The sequence below is a fragment of the Saccostrea cucullata genome, unplaced genomic scaffold (genome assembly GCF_032062105.1).
Source record: "Saccostrea cucullata isolate Sc308-1 unplaced genomic scaffold, CSIRO_AGI_Scuc_v1 ctg49, whole genome shotgun sequence".
NCBI classification, from domain to species: Eukaryota; Metazoa; Mollusca; class Bivalvia; order Ostreida; family Ostreidae; genus Saccostrea; species Saccostrea cuccullata.
The window spans coordinates 680,520-693,169 of record NW_026925976.1 but is presented as its reverse complement, the minus strand read 5'-3'; the positions used below and the strand labels follow the sequence as shown (position 1 = coordinate 693,169).

The window sequence follows — 12,650 nt, the reverse complement described above, 5'->3', positions numbered from 1 at the left end:
ATGTTACAGGGATAATGTTACAGTTGAATACAGTTGTTGATAATGTTACATAATTTTTTAAATAAAACTATGAGTGGGCGAATTTAAAACGGGGCAAAATTGTTTGCATATGTGAAAGGGCGAAAATTACACAGGGCGAAAATAACCCTGTATACAGTATTAGCCAATGAACACGATTATGGCTTTCATGTAACAATCAATGGTGCAGACAATTTATGCATTTTTGTGCATTTATATATGCACATGTATAATTATCTTGAACATCCTTATCTCAGCATTTAATATGTACATGTCCAAGTACAAAGTGGGTTGAAATTATAAACCATTTATTCTTCTAAAATTTGAATTTACCCTCAGCTATACCTAAACAGAGAAAGAGAGAGGGAGAGAGATTATGGGCTAACACTATCAAGACATTGGAAGGATATGTAAGAAAAACAATACATATAATCAAACAAAACATGTTCTGTTACTTCTGCCTTGTGTTCGTTTCATTAAAGAAGAATGGTTGTAAATATACTGGAACTTTTAGAGTTCTTAAGCACCACACAAGTCAAGGAACATTTTTTTTGTTCTGTCAAAATATTTTCTGATGAAAGCTTATTCAATAAAATCTCATTTTTTTTTCAGATATTAAACTTTTAAAGACACTTAAAAAATGTTTTGACAACTGCTCTTTATTAGCACTTTATGTTATCTTTTATAATCAGCAACTTAATCTCTTATACATGCTTACAATACATGCTGCACCCTCTTAAAAAACACTTGAAAACCCTTCTATCAATCAAAACTTTTATTCCTCTCTAAGTAGTATATATATATACACACCGCTGAGCAGTTTAATATTCTCTGTAATAAGAAGCATTAGCATGTCAAGAATTTCACTGAAGAATGTTTCCTCAAGTGCTAATTGTATTGTTCCCCTGATCATAGGGGCAGATAAAGCTCTCTAACAATGGGAGGAGAGATCGCACATTAAACCTGTCTTAGACCTGCCGCCTTAAAACAATACACATCTGTGAGTTTGGTTGACTAGTCTGCGGTGTTAATACAATCTATGGGGGTGTTGTGCACTGTATGTATGGGAGTAAGTAAACATGGTAAACATTCTGATAATTTACATAAAGCAGTAAATCTTCACCTTGAGGTTTATTTCATAACTACACCTATGATACATTCCTTTTACTGACAAATAATATAAAAACAATGACTAATGACTAATGAGCCACCATAATTATTTACAGGAGATCACCCCAGCCTACTGCACCACATAAAAAACTTTTACCATGTTTTATACTATGTGTTTTGAAAGTTTAAAATATGAATCATGTTAACTATAAACTTATTGTTGCTAATATAAGAGGTAAAGGTTGGAAAACTTATATAAAATTTTCTCCTGTACAAAAAAATATTAAATGAACTATAATGTGTGTATACATCTCATAGATGAACACACAATATCTTGCACTGTGATTTTTTAAGCATGACTATGACAATGGACTTTTTACACAACACCAATGAACCCGACACTAAGCTATCTACTTAATCTCAGATGATCTACTATGTGGTGACGGTGATGTGATGTGAACCCCCTCTATTGTTCATCTCACACATCAGGATGATGTAATATGAAGCTTGTATAGTTTATATGTCTACCCTAATTGATTCATTGGATCAGCTGTGTATTGAGGGGACCATGTGTGTTAGCAAATTAATGGAGCTGTGGGAACAATGCAGTCTCATTCCCAATGCAATGATCTGGAGGGGTGTTTAATCAAACCTCAATCAGCAATAATAGCCACTGTGTATTTCTCCAGCCTGCTCTGTATCAAATGAAAATTAATAATGCCTGACTCAGAAAGCTGCGAGTTGTCAAGAATGACTACAATGCTTTTTTTATTACAACAGGAATTTTTTTCTTGCTTTCTTTTTTTCAAAGCAGCATCAATAAATCCAGGGATTTATTTCCACCCAAGTAAATATCCATGCTTGATATGCATGTTTCCTATGTGATTAAGGCTATAACAAAAATCTGACAGATATCATAAGCAAGTTTGATGAAGCAGACAATCACACATCTAATGCATTACTTCCTTCAGTTGATATATTCTTTGATTTATTGGTGTTGCTATGGGTAAGAATGTAGAAAATTACTCTCTTTTTTTTGCCTGAGGGGGAGAGGAGTTGATGTAGGACCTCCCCTAGACGGACTCTCTGATGACTCTCTAGTCAATGACCTTGTCTTACCTATCAATGGCCGCTCTCACACATTAGGAAACATTTCTTACACCTCGCTGCATTTTAAAACATTTAAAAGGTGTCATCCAATATCTGCTTGATAGGATGACACTCAAGACATATTAAGCCAGCTCTAGTATGAATAAGAAAGAATTTCAGATTCACTATGAAGTATAATACATCCGAAGAAAGTTAATTTCAATGACTATAGAGACCCGATGGGGAGTATTTCTCTATTGCAATAAATTTTGGGTTGTATATTTGTCCCACTGGGGACATGGAAAGGTGTTAGAGGTGTAAAAGCAGCTCTGAACCTGGCCATGGTCCACATGTATATATATCATAATAATGAAGAGGGGTCTTCTATTAGAACCCTGAAATATATACCTATATACACCTGTATACTCTTGGGACAAAACTCTGACCGATTACATGTAAGATGGACATTGCAATGGCTAGCTTAACAATTACAGTAACTGCTTTCTGAAAAAGAGTGCACTTTTTATTGCAATACAATTTTGTGTGAATCAAACTGCAAATTATTCTCTAATAAATATGATGATATCCATAGTGATTATCTGTAATGAGATTGTATATTTCCCAATGGGGCCATCTTTAAAAAATTGTTTGTTTGGAATTGCCGCCTGAAGGGTTTCAGACACAGGAGGGAGGGAGGGAAATTATTTTTTTTTTAATTGAAAACCTAATTTTACATAGATCTGACACTTTATTTCAGTGTTTTGTATGGTGCATGTGATACATGTAATGGGCAAAGAAAATTGATTAAATTAAAAAAAAAATCTTCCTACTTTTGGTCAATAAAATTTTTTCAGGAGGGGGCATTTCAATGAGGCGGGAGGCAATTCCAAACAAACTATAATTTTATTTTGGCCTGGATGGCAGGTTTAAGACGGACCTCCTGTGCTGGGTAAGGGGAACAGCCCCAGGTCTCTCCAATAACTCAGCATTAATTAGGATCAAAGCCCTGCAATTGTAGCTTTATGTTTTAGAAATTAAGTATAAACAGCTGACCAAGAAAAAAACGATGATGAAAAACAATAGATTGGAGCTTGTTCTTTTACCGACTATTTACCCTCTCTCTTCCAGACTGTATAATCAGTCAAAGCAGCTAAGAGATCAATAAAATGCTGCCAAGATGCATTCATTGGAGACATGCAAAAAAAACTCAACTTCTTATTCGTTCTCGAAACAAATTCATGTCATGTTTCATCATAGTCAAAAATGCGTCATACTAACAGTAAACTTAATAAGCACATGTGCAGTAACAAAATTCAAAGCTGCTGGGAAGATAGGCATTGCTGTCACACATTTCTGCTGTTATATTGAGAAAACATGTGACAGGGATAAAGAAAGAGAGTGAAAGAATAGGGGAGAAGGATTTTTGGACATAACAAAGTTGTTATTGGATGTCATTGCTTGACCCACTACATCAAATCTTTTTATGTTTAATTATCGAGTTTCCTGCATATATATATTTATACTTCCCATTCCTAAAGGACCCTCTTTTTATTTACACGTACTCATCATTTTTAATTCCCTAATTATAATCATGTCCTTGACAAACCCTTATTTTTATTGTAGAGGTATACTGACAGATACATTATCACAGCACAAATTATAGGTCAAGAGGATCCTATGTGTTCCCCTGATGGGATACCCAAAGTGGGGAGATGTGGACACTTACTTGATAAATCTGAATGTCTCCTGAGAGTCATTTCACTGAGTCGGTCACACAAAATGCAGATCACTATAGTTAGTTATAGATCTAGAGTTAAAGGGTGACAATATAATTATCCGAGATCTATAATGTCAGATGATCCCCTTATCAGATGTCCACCCCTTGACCAGGTTAACGACCTAGGGTCAAACACTGGGTCAAATGTTAAAAAAAATCTGGTTTAAGTATATTAAGTAATTTTTAAAAATGTAATTAAATGTGCATCACAAATTGATGTAACACAGTATAATAACTGCAGTACCCAGTTCTCTTGAGATTAAAGGTGGGAAAAAAACATTGACTTTGTTTTTCATCTAAAAATGTCATGTTTTTTAAGAAATTAAATTTCTTTATGTAGGTTTTATTCAATGATAGATAAATGAATTTATAGATGGTGACAGACAGTACTACGTTTATATAATATTTATAATCATATGAAGTACTTCACACATGCATGCAACAATACACTCATGTTTGTGAGGCAAGGGATAAAAATAATAATTGATGTAAGTTTTTAAGTTTCAGACAAAAGTGTCCTAGTACATTCTGCTGTTATATTAATTAACCCCAGATGCTTTCATTTATGTACATTGCGATCTTAAATTTATACTTGATTCAGAAATTTATTTTCAAGTGTCATACTCATAATACTAATCGAGCATATTTACAATAGTTAACATGCTTAAATCAGTGTGGAATGTGATAAGAATTGTTTTTTTTTTCACACAATATATGATTTTAAACTTTTCAATTCATGTTCTTATCCATGCTTTTTTTTAATGTTAAACATCAAAACAGATGAATGTCAGGGTTGGGATATTTATGTTGAAGTATATTTTTACTCTTGTTACATTACAGTTCTCCCCATGCTTAATTAACATGAATAAACTACCAAATCCTACCAAAGCATTAAACTCTCTTTAATGACAGTGAACACTGTTTGCATCTAGAATTTTTACATGAGTGCAGCACAAATTACTTTAAAAAGTTTTCAATATTTGACATTTAACTAATCTCGGTAAAATTTCAATCATCTCATGCATACATATGTTCGTAAACGATATTTTGATTTGATCATAGCCAAACGTAATACGTTTCACCTGTTCATGCAAAGTACGGAATGCATGGGATGGGTATTGAGTAAGACAGAAAGGGCAAGACATGCTAAAAAAAAAACGACTTACAAATATTGTTGAGTGCTATTGATCTTGTGTTGTGCGAGTGAAAATCCGAAATAACTGTTTTTAGGTCCCTGCTTAATGAATGGCATTTTCACATCCACATTGAATCCTAGAACATTCACAATTCCAAAAATTAATAACAGTCTTTCCCATGTCAACAAACATGGGACAGCCATTGTTGCAAATGTCGCCAATGTCTCGCACCTGTCCGAGAACTGGAATCGCGAGATGTCACTGTTTAGTGAAGCGGAAGAATATCACAATAGTGGGACGGCTCAAAATTTGTTGACTAATTATCTCAAAGTTATGATTAAAAAAACTTGTAGCAATACAAAACAAATTGTTCAGTATGTTCAATATATTTAAAAGTAAAACACAAGAGTCGAAAATAAAAAGTTACCACAAGGTAGTATGCACTTTTTTTTTGCGGAAGACGTGACCGCATAACTTCATTCCTGTTTCGTCTTCTCGAGTGGGGAGGAGAGGATAGCTTGCACATATAGGAAAATGATGTCACGAGGATAATTTTCACTGTCAAGTAAGGAAGTAGGAATAGAAATAGTGATGTTATCTAGTGCTGTCAAACAACATCAAACTAAACAACATGCGAGGAGGGAAAGACAAGGTTTGTCATGAAAACTATACAAATCTACTTTCACTTTACGTATGATAAACATTACAGATAAACAAAACATCGCTTTAAAAATACTCAATAATAAAAAAGTTAAATACAGGTATTTGATATTTTTAATGGAGTCGCCATCTCAGTAGTCCCACTGAAGTAAAAGGAAACATTAAATCAACCATTTGTAGCACCAAGGAGTTCTTTCAATTTTAACAGTTATCCCTGAATTATTGCACTTTCAATTTAAATGCAATGGACTATATAATACAACAAATCTCATTTTTTCAAACATCAATACCTGCATCCTGTAATATGAAACACTCAATATGACAAGAAAGGAATTTTCCTCTTTACATTGCTCAGTCTAAATTTTGATACATGAATTTGTTATTTATGATCATTAAACTTTTCATTTCTGTGTACTATGTTTTTTGCTTTCAGAAAAGAGGAAGAAGGAGGCAATCATAGCCTCTACAGCTCTGACACATGCCCTGGTGGATCATCTCAATGGAGGGTGATTAACATCTTTCTACAATATAATCCAGGGGTGTGCAATTAGAAAAATCAATAACTAGCCCACGGGCTAGTGGCAGCTATAAAGTTACTACCCCAAGTGAAAAGTGAATAGCCCAAATATAGGGGCAAAAATTAAAATAAACAACTATACGTTTAAAAGAAATTAATTGTTGAAAAAGTCAAGGTCATTCTTTTTAAAATTAAAGTTTAATTCTCACTATGAAATTAAATCATGTATAAATTATAATGAGAGAAGATTAAAATAAATTTAAATAAATTATCTTCTCTTTTTCTGAACATTGCACTAGCTCATTTAGAATGAAATTTAATTCATTTTGTTTTCATCTTAAATCATTAAATACACTATAAATATATTTTATGTGAGTCATAAAACACTTATCTTTCAGTTGATTGAGTGATCGTAAATAATTTAATGAGATATCTGCATATATTTACCATAAACGAAAGAATAGAGGAAATTCGATTGGAAATAACGATGTTTTTGGAAGTAAATAATTAGTGCTGCAAAACAGATAAGATTATGGAGATTTATTGAGAGTAGGAGCATGTTGTCATTTTCATATTTGATAGCAAACACGAGTGAAAATACAGAAATTGAGTTATAATTTTTACTAGCCCATCGGGCTACCTCCAATAGCCCGACCCCAAAAAGTGGTAGCCCCGGGCGTCGGGCGATGCTAATTGCACACCCCTGTAATCTCATTTAATTTACCAGGAGTGATCAAAAAGCTCGCCAACAAGTTGAATGGCTTACATAGTTAAAATTAAATAGGGATTACTTTTGAGATAATTCTTTTTCATAGTAGGCTCTTCTAGCTTTAGTGCACTTTTACTATTAGTCTGCCCATTCCTGAAACATGATCCAAGCCATCACATGACATGCTTCTTAGCATCTTGTTTACAGCAGTACTAAAAATTTTCTGGGTCTCACATTTTTTGTCACCTGTAAATTGTTACAACTGGAAATAGCCAGAAACCACAAATTAGTGGAATCTGATTGGTCGAGAAACATTTGTTAAAAAACACTATTACCCGCTAAATAATGAAGCCACACCCTCCAGCGTAGCAACAGTCAACAGTGCTTGACGACGGGTGATATTCCAAAAAATAGCGACTGCGCAGAATTTATGCGCACACGGTTCACTGTTACCTTTTCCTATAGTGAGCTTTTCTGATCACATTTTGTCCGGCGTCTGTCTGTCTGTCTGTAAACTTTTCACATTTTCGACTTCTTCTCAAGAACCGCTGGGCCAATTTCAATCAAACTTGCCACAAAGTATCGTTTGGTGAAGGGGATTCAAGTTTGTTCAAATGAAGGTCCACGCCCTCATTCAAGGGGAGATAATTGGGAATTAATGAAACTTCGGTGGCATATTTTAAAAATCTTCTTCTCCAGAACCTGTGCCAGGAAAGATGAAACTTATGGGGAAACATCCTCAGGTAGTGTAGATTCAAGTTTGTTCAAATCATGACCCCCGGGGGTAGGGCGGGGCCAAAATGGCCGACCAACGTTTTACATAGAAATATATAGGAAAATTCTTTAAAAATCTTCTTCTCAAGAATGACAAAGCCATAATTCATGATATTTATATGGAAGCATGTTCAGGTAGTGTAGTTTCAAGTTTGTTCAAATCATGACCCCCCGGGGGTAGGGCGGGGCCAGAATGGCCGACCAAAGTTTTACATTGAAATATATAGGAAAATTCTTTAAAAATCTTCTTCTCCAGAATGACAAAGCCATAATTCATGATATTTATTTGGAAGCATGTTCAGGTAGTGTAGATTCAAGTTTGTTCAAATCATGACCCCCCGGGGTAGGGCGGGGCCAAAATGGCCGACCAAAGTTTTACAAATAAATATATAGGAAAATTCTTTAAAAATCTTCTTCTCAAGAATGACAAAGCCATAATTCATGATATTTATATGGAAGCATGTTCAGGTAGTGTAGATTCAGATTTGTTCAAATCATGACCCCGGGGATAGGCGGGGCCAAAATGGCCCACCAAAGTTTTTTTACATAGAAATATATAGGAAAATTCTTTAAAAATCTTCTTCTCAAGAATGACAAAGCCATAATTCATCATATTTATATGGAAGCATGCTCAGGTAGTGTAGATTCAAGTTTGTTCAAATCATGACACCCGGGGGTAGGGCGGGGCCAAAATGGCCGATTTTACATAGAAATATATAGGAAAATTCTTTAACAATCTTCTTCTCAAGAATGACAAAGCCATAATTCATCATATATATATATGGAAGCATGCTCAGGTAGTAGAGTTTCAAGTTTGTTCAAATCATGACCCCCCGAGGTAGGGCGGGGCCAAAATGGCCGACCAAAGTTTTACATAGAAATATATAGGAAAATTCTTTAAAAATCTTCTTTTCCAGAATGACAAAGCCTTAATTCATGATATTTATATGGAAGCATGTTCAGGTAGTGTAGATTTTCAAGTTTGTTCAAATCATGACCCCCCGGGGTAGGGCGGGGCCAAAATAGCCGACCAAAGTTTTACATAGAAAATAATTAGAAATATATAGGAAAATTCTTTAAAAATCTTCTTCTCAAGAATGACAAAGCCATAATTCATGATATTTATATGGAAGCATGTTCAGGTAGTGTAGATTCAGATTTGTTCAAATCATGACCCCGGGGATAGGGCGGGGCCAAAGTGGCCCACCAAAGTTTTACATAGAAATATATAGGAAAATTCTTTAAAAATCTTCTTCTCAAGAATGACAAAGCCATAATTCATCATATTTATATGGAAGCATGCTCAGGTAGTGTAGATTCAAGTTTGTTCAAATCATGACCCCCGGGGGAAGGGCGGGGCCAAAATGGCCGACCAAAGTTTTACATAGAAATATATAGGAAAATTCTGTAAGAATCTTCTTCTCAAGAATGACAAAGCCATAATTCATCATATATATATATATATGGAAGCATGCTCAGGTAGTAGAGTTTCAAGTTTGTTCAAATCATGACCCCCCGAGGTAGGGCGGGGCCAAAATGGCCGACCAAAGTTTTACATAGAAATATATAGGAAAATTCTTTAAAAATCTTCTTCTCAAGAATGACAAAGCCATAATTCATCATATTTATATGGAAGCATGTTTAGGTAGTGTAGATTCAAGTTTGTTCAAATCATGACCCCTGGGGGTAGGGCGGGGCCAAAATGGCCGACCAAAGTTTTAGATAGAAATATATTGGAAAATTCTTTAAACTTCTTCTTCTCAAGAATGACAAAGCCATAATTCATCATATTTATATGGAAGCATGCTCAAGTAGTGTAGATTCAAATTTGTTCCAATCATGACCCCCAGGGGTAGGGCGGGGCCAAAATGGCTGACCAAAGTTTTTAAAGATATATATAGGAAAATTCTTTAAAAATCATTTTCTAAAAAGTAGCAAATCCATGATTGGTCATGGGACTACTTTTGGATTTAAACTTTACAATAAAAAAGCCATTTTCTACTTTTTCGAACCCTTAGTGCTCAGGTGAGCGATGTGGCCCATGGGCCTCTTGTTTTTATAAAACATTCAGTCTTATATAACAAATATTGCATGTAGTTGAATGTAACCTTTAAAATTTTCACCCCTCAAAAACCATTTTCAACCTTGGCTGTGCCTCGTTTGACAATGGTTTTCTTGGGGTGAAAATTTTCAATGTTACACCCATCTACATGCAATATTTATATAATGCACCATCACTCTAACAGACAGCACGCCATCATGCTAACAGTCTAACACAACTTTAAACAGCATTCGGATTCCATTGAGGTAACACACAAAAGATTGTGAAAGTTGTGTCAGCTTGATGGCATGGACTTTGTTAGTGCGACAGCATGTTGTATAAAGTTGTGTTAGCTGAGTTTGTGTTATGTGTTAACAAAACGGCAAGTTGTGTAAATGTGTGTTAGCATGATGATGTGTTAATTTGTCCTATGTGCAAAAGTGTAACAGCACACTAAGAACAACCTGTTAGTGTGTTGTTTCTTCATGCTAATGTGTTGTTCCTAATGCCTTTGCGGAATGGCCCTATGTGGACACCATACTGTATAATTGTCCATTGTGGTTAAATTTTGCAGCATTAAAAAAAAAATAATTTTATATTTTTTCTTTTTACCCAGAGTTGCCCAGGCCTACGTAAATCAGAAGAAATTGGACACAGAGACTAAGATTTTACAAGCTAATGCATCCCAGTTCTGTAGACAGACTGTACAGTGGGTAAAACTAGTGGAGGATTTTAATACAGCATTAAAGGTTTGTTTATGCTAACAAAATATAGTTCTGTCAATAGATACAGTTTCATAAGGCTGCAGCCTAGTGCATCTTTCATTAAAATACCGTATAAGTGGAAATTTTAGCGAGATGCAAATTTAGTGATTTCTCCTTAAAAATGGGCAGTCTTCGCGCTTAACTTTTTTGACTACAAGCCGGTAGGGCAAGTGAAAGTATAAAATTTGGTAGCCCAAACAAAATTTTACTAGCCCAACTCAAGAGTAATAACAAATGAACAAATGACAATTTAATAAGTGCAATCACATTTGCATTTCTGATTTAATTCAATTTGATCACTAAACGTTCAAAACCACTTTGAGTAATTGTTTTAAACACTTTGCTGTATCAGTCAACAGTGTGACATGCATACATTTTTAAATAAAAAAATACTTAGTACAGTAAGATTATGAAAATTTAAACTATGTATCTAGGTTTTAGAACAGTTGATATCATATATTTATTACTCTTTTATTTATTTATAAGAAAATAAGGGGTATTTTGGTGATTCCTAGGGGCATTTCGGTGATTCGTAGTACTGGTGTATTCAGTCCATGGTCAGATTTCCAGCCAATTTCACTGACACTTTGATTCTGTGTACTTCATTTTGTGAACCAACTTTTATTTCTTTTGGAAGAACCCTCCTGTTCGTGAATCACTGACCTGGGATAGCCTCTTCTTGATATTTTATAAAAGGAATCATACTTAAAATTCGCCACTGGAAATTCACTAACTAGCCCATCGGGCATGTGCGTAAATAATTTTTGGTAGCCCGATCCTGATTTTACTAGCCTCGGTCATCAGGCTACCGTTTAATTTCGAAGACTGAATGGGTATTTTATTTTTAGCTAGAAGTAATTTTAGCGATTTTAAAATGCTCACTTAAGAAGCTAGTACAAATAACACACAATTTATTTTTAGCGATATTCAATTTTAGCGATCTCAACAGCCTTGGTAATAATGCCAAAATTAAATCCTTGCTAAAATTTCTACTTATACGGTAATATAATGAGCAATTAAATTTTCACTCTCAGTGTTTGATAAACTATGAACACCTCTTAAATCAATGAAATACTTTGAGTGACCTTTTTTGAAAAGTGTGTGTGTTGGGGGGGGGGATGTTGTTGTACCGGTAGTTATTTGTCCATTTTGCATTTGGACATTTCTCATTAGATGTGTCAATGTAGATGTAAATCGGTGTGTTGAGGGCTATACCTGTCAATTTGTGCGATTAGAATTGATAGAATAACCAACTCCCAGAATATGGTAATACAAGACTAATACATGCAGGTACAACTTCATTTTCATAACTGCATTGATGGTCAATGACCTGATGAACCTTGTCCCTTGTGGATCAAACTCACTCTGTTGGATTAAAATTAACTCTCAATTTCAGTTAATTGTCTGCCTTTTATGAACATGGGGTTAACATTCTTTTCTTAAATAATATATGTACCTTCCATATACATGTAGGCTGTAGCCAACATATTTACTGTCAAATGGGTTGTTCTGAGATATGTTGCTGTCAATTTCAATGGATTTTAAAACATGTACATTGAATCTTAGCAACTTAAAAAAAAATTACTTGACAATTTCAATTTTTACCAATAATTTTATATGAAAATAAACATTAATTTATTGATGCCATGATCACATGTATTTTTATTTATTTATTTTTTTAGGAGCTGGGAGATGTGGAAAACTGGGCCAAAAGTATTGAGACAGACATGAGAACTATATCAAGTGCTCTGGAGTATGCATACACTAAAAGTGAATGACTTGCTAATTCTGATGTGACCAGTGAGTGAATGCATCTGCAGTTTTTACACCTTCAATTGTTTCTATAGTAAAACCTCCAAAAGCGTGCAATAAGAATATGTACTTTCACATCCAGTTTAACTATATGATATATATTTATTCTTAAAGGAAAAGTATTCTAAAACTTGAAGTAGTTTTAATATAATTGTTCAGGTTTATGTTTATCTCAGCTTTAAAGTACATGTATGACAATTTGTTGATGTATTTTATAAGGTTATTAAATACATGTAGTTTTAA

At 34.3% G+C, this 12,650-nt stretch overlaps 1 protein-coding gene across 1 annotated transcript; it reads left to right on the top strand.

Moving 5' to 3' along the window:
• The first annotated feature begins 5,593 nt into the window (after positions 1–5,593).
• On the top strand, positions 5,594–12,650 carry LOC134270243 (biogenesis of lysosome-related organelles complex 1 subunit 1-like). Its single transcript, XM_062752440.1, has 4 exons — positions 5,594–5,782; positions 6,224–6,296; positions 10,448–10,580; positions 12,278–12,650. Exons 1-4 carry the CDS (start codon positions 5,722–5,724, stop codon positions 12,371–12,373), a joined length of 363 nt encoding a protein of 120 aa, XP_062608424.1. The 5' UTR covers positions 5,594–5,721; the 3' UTR covers positions 12,374–12,650.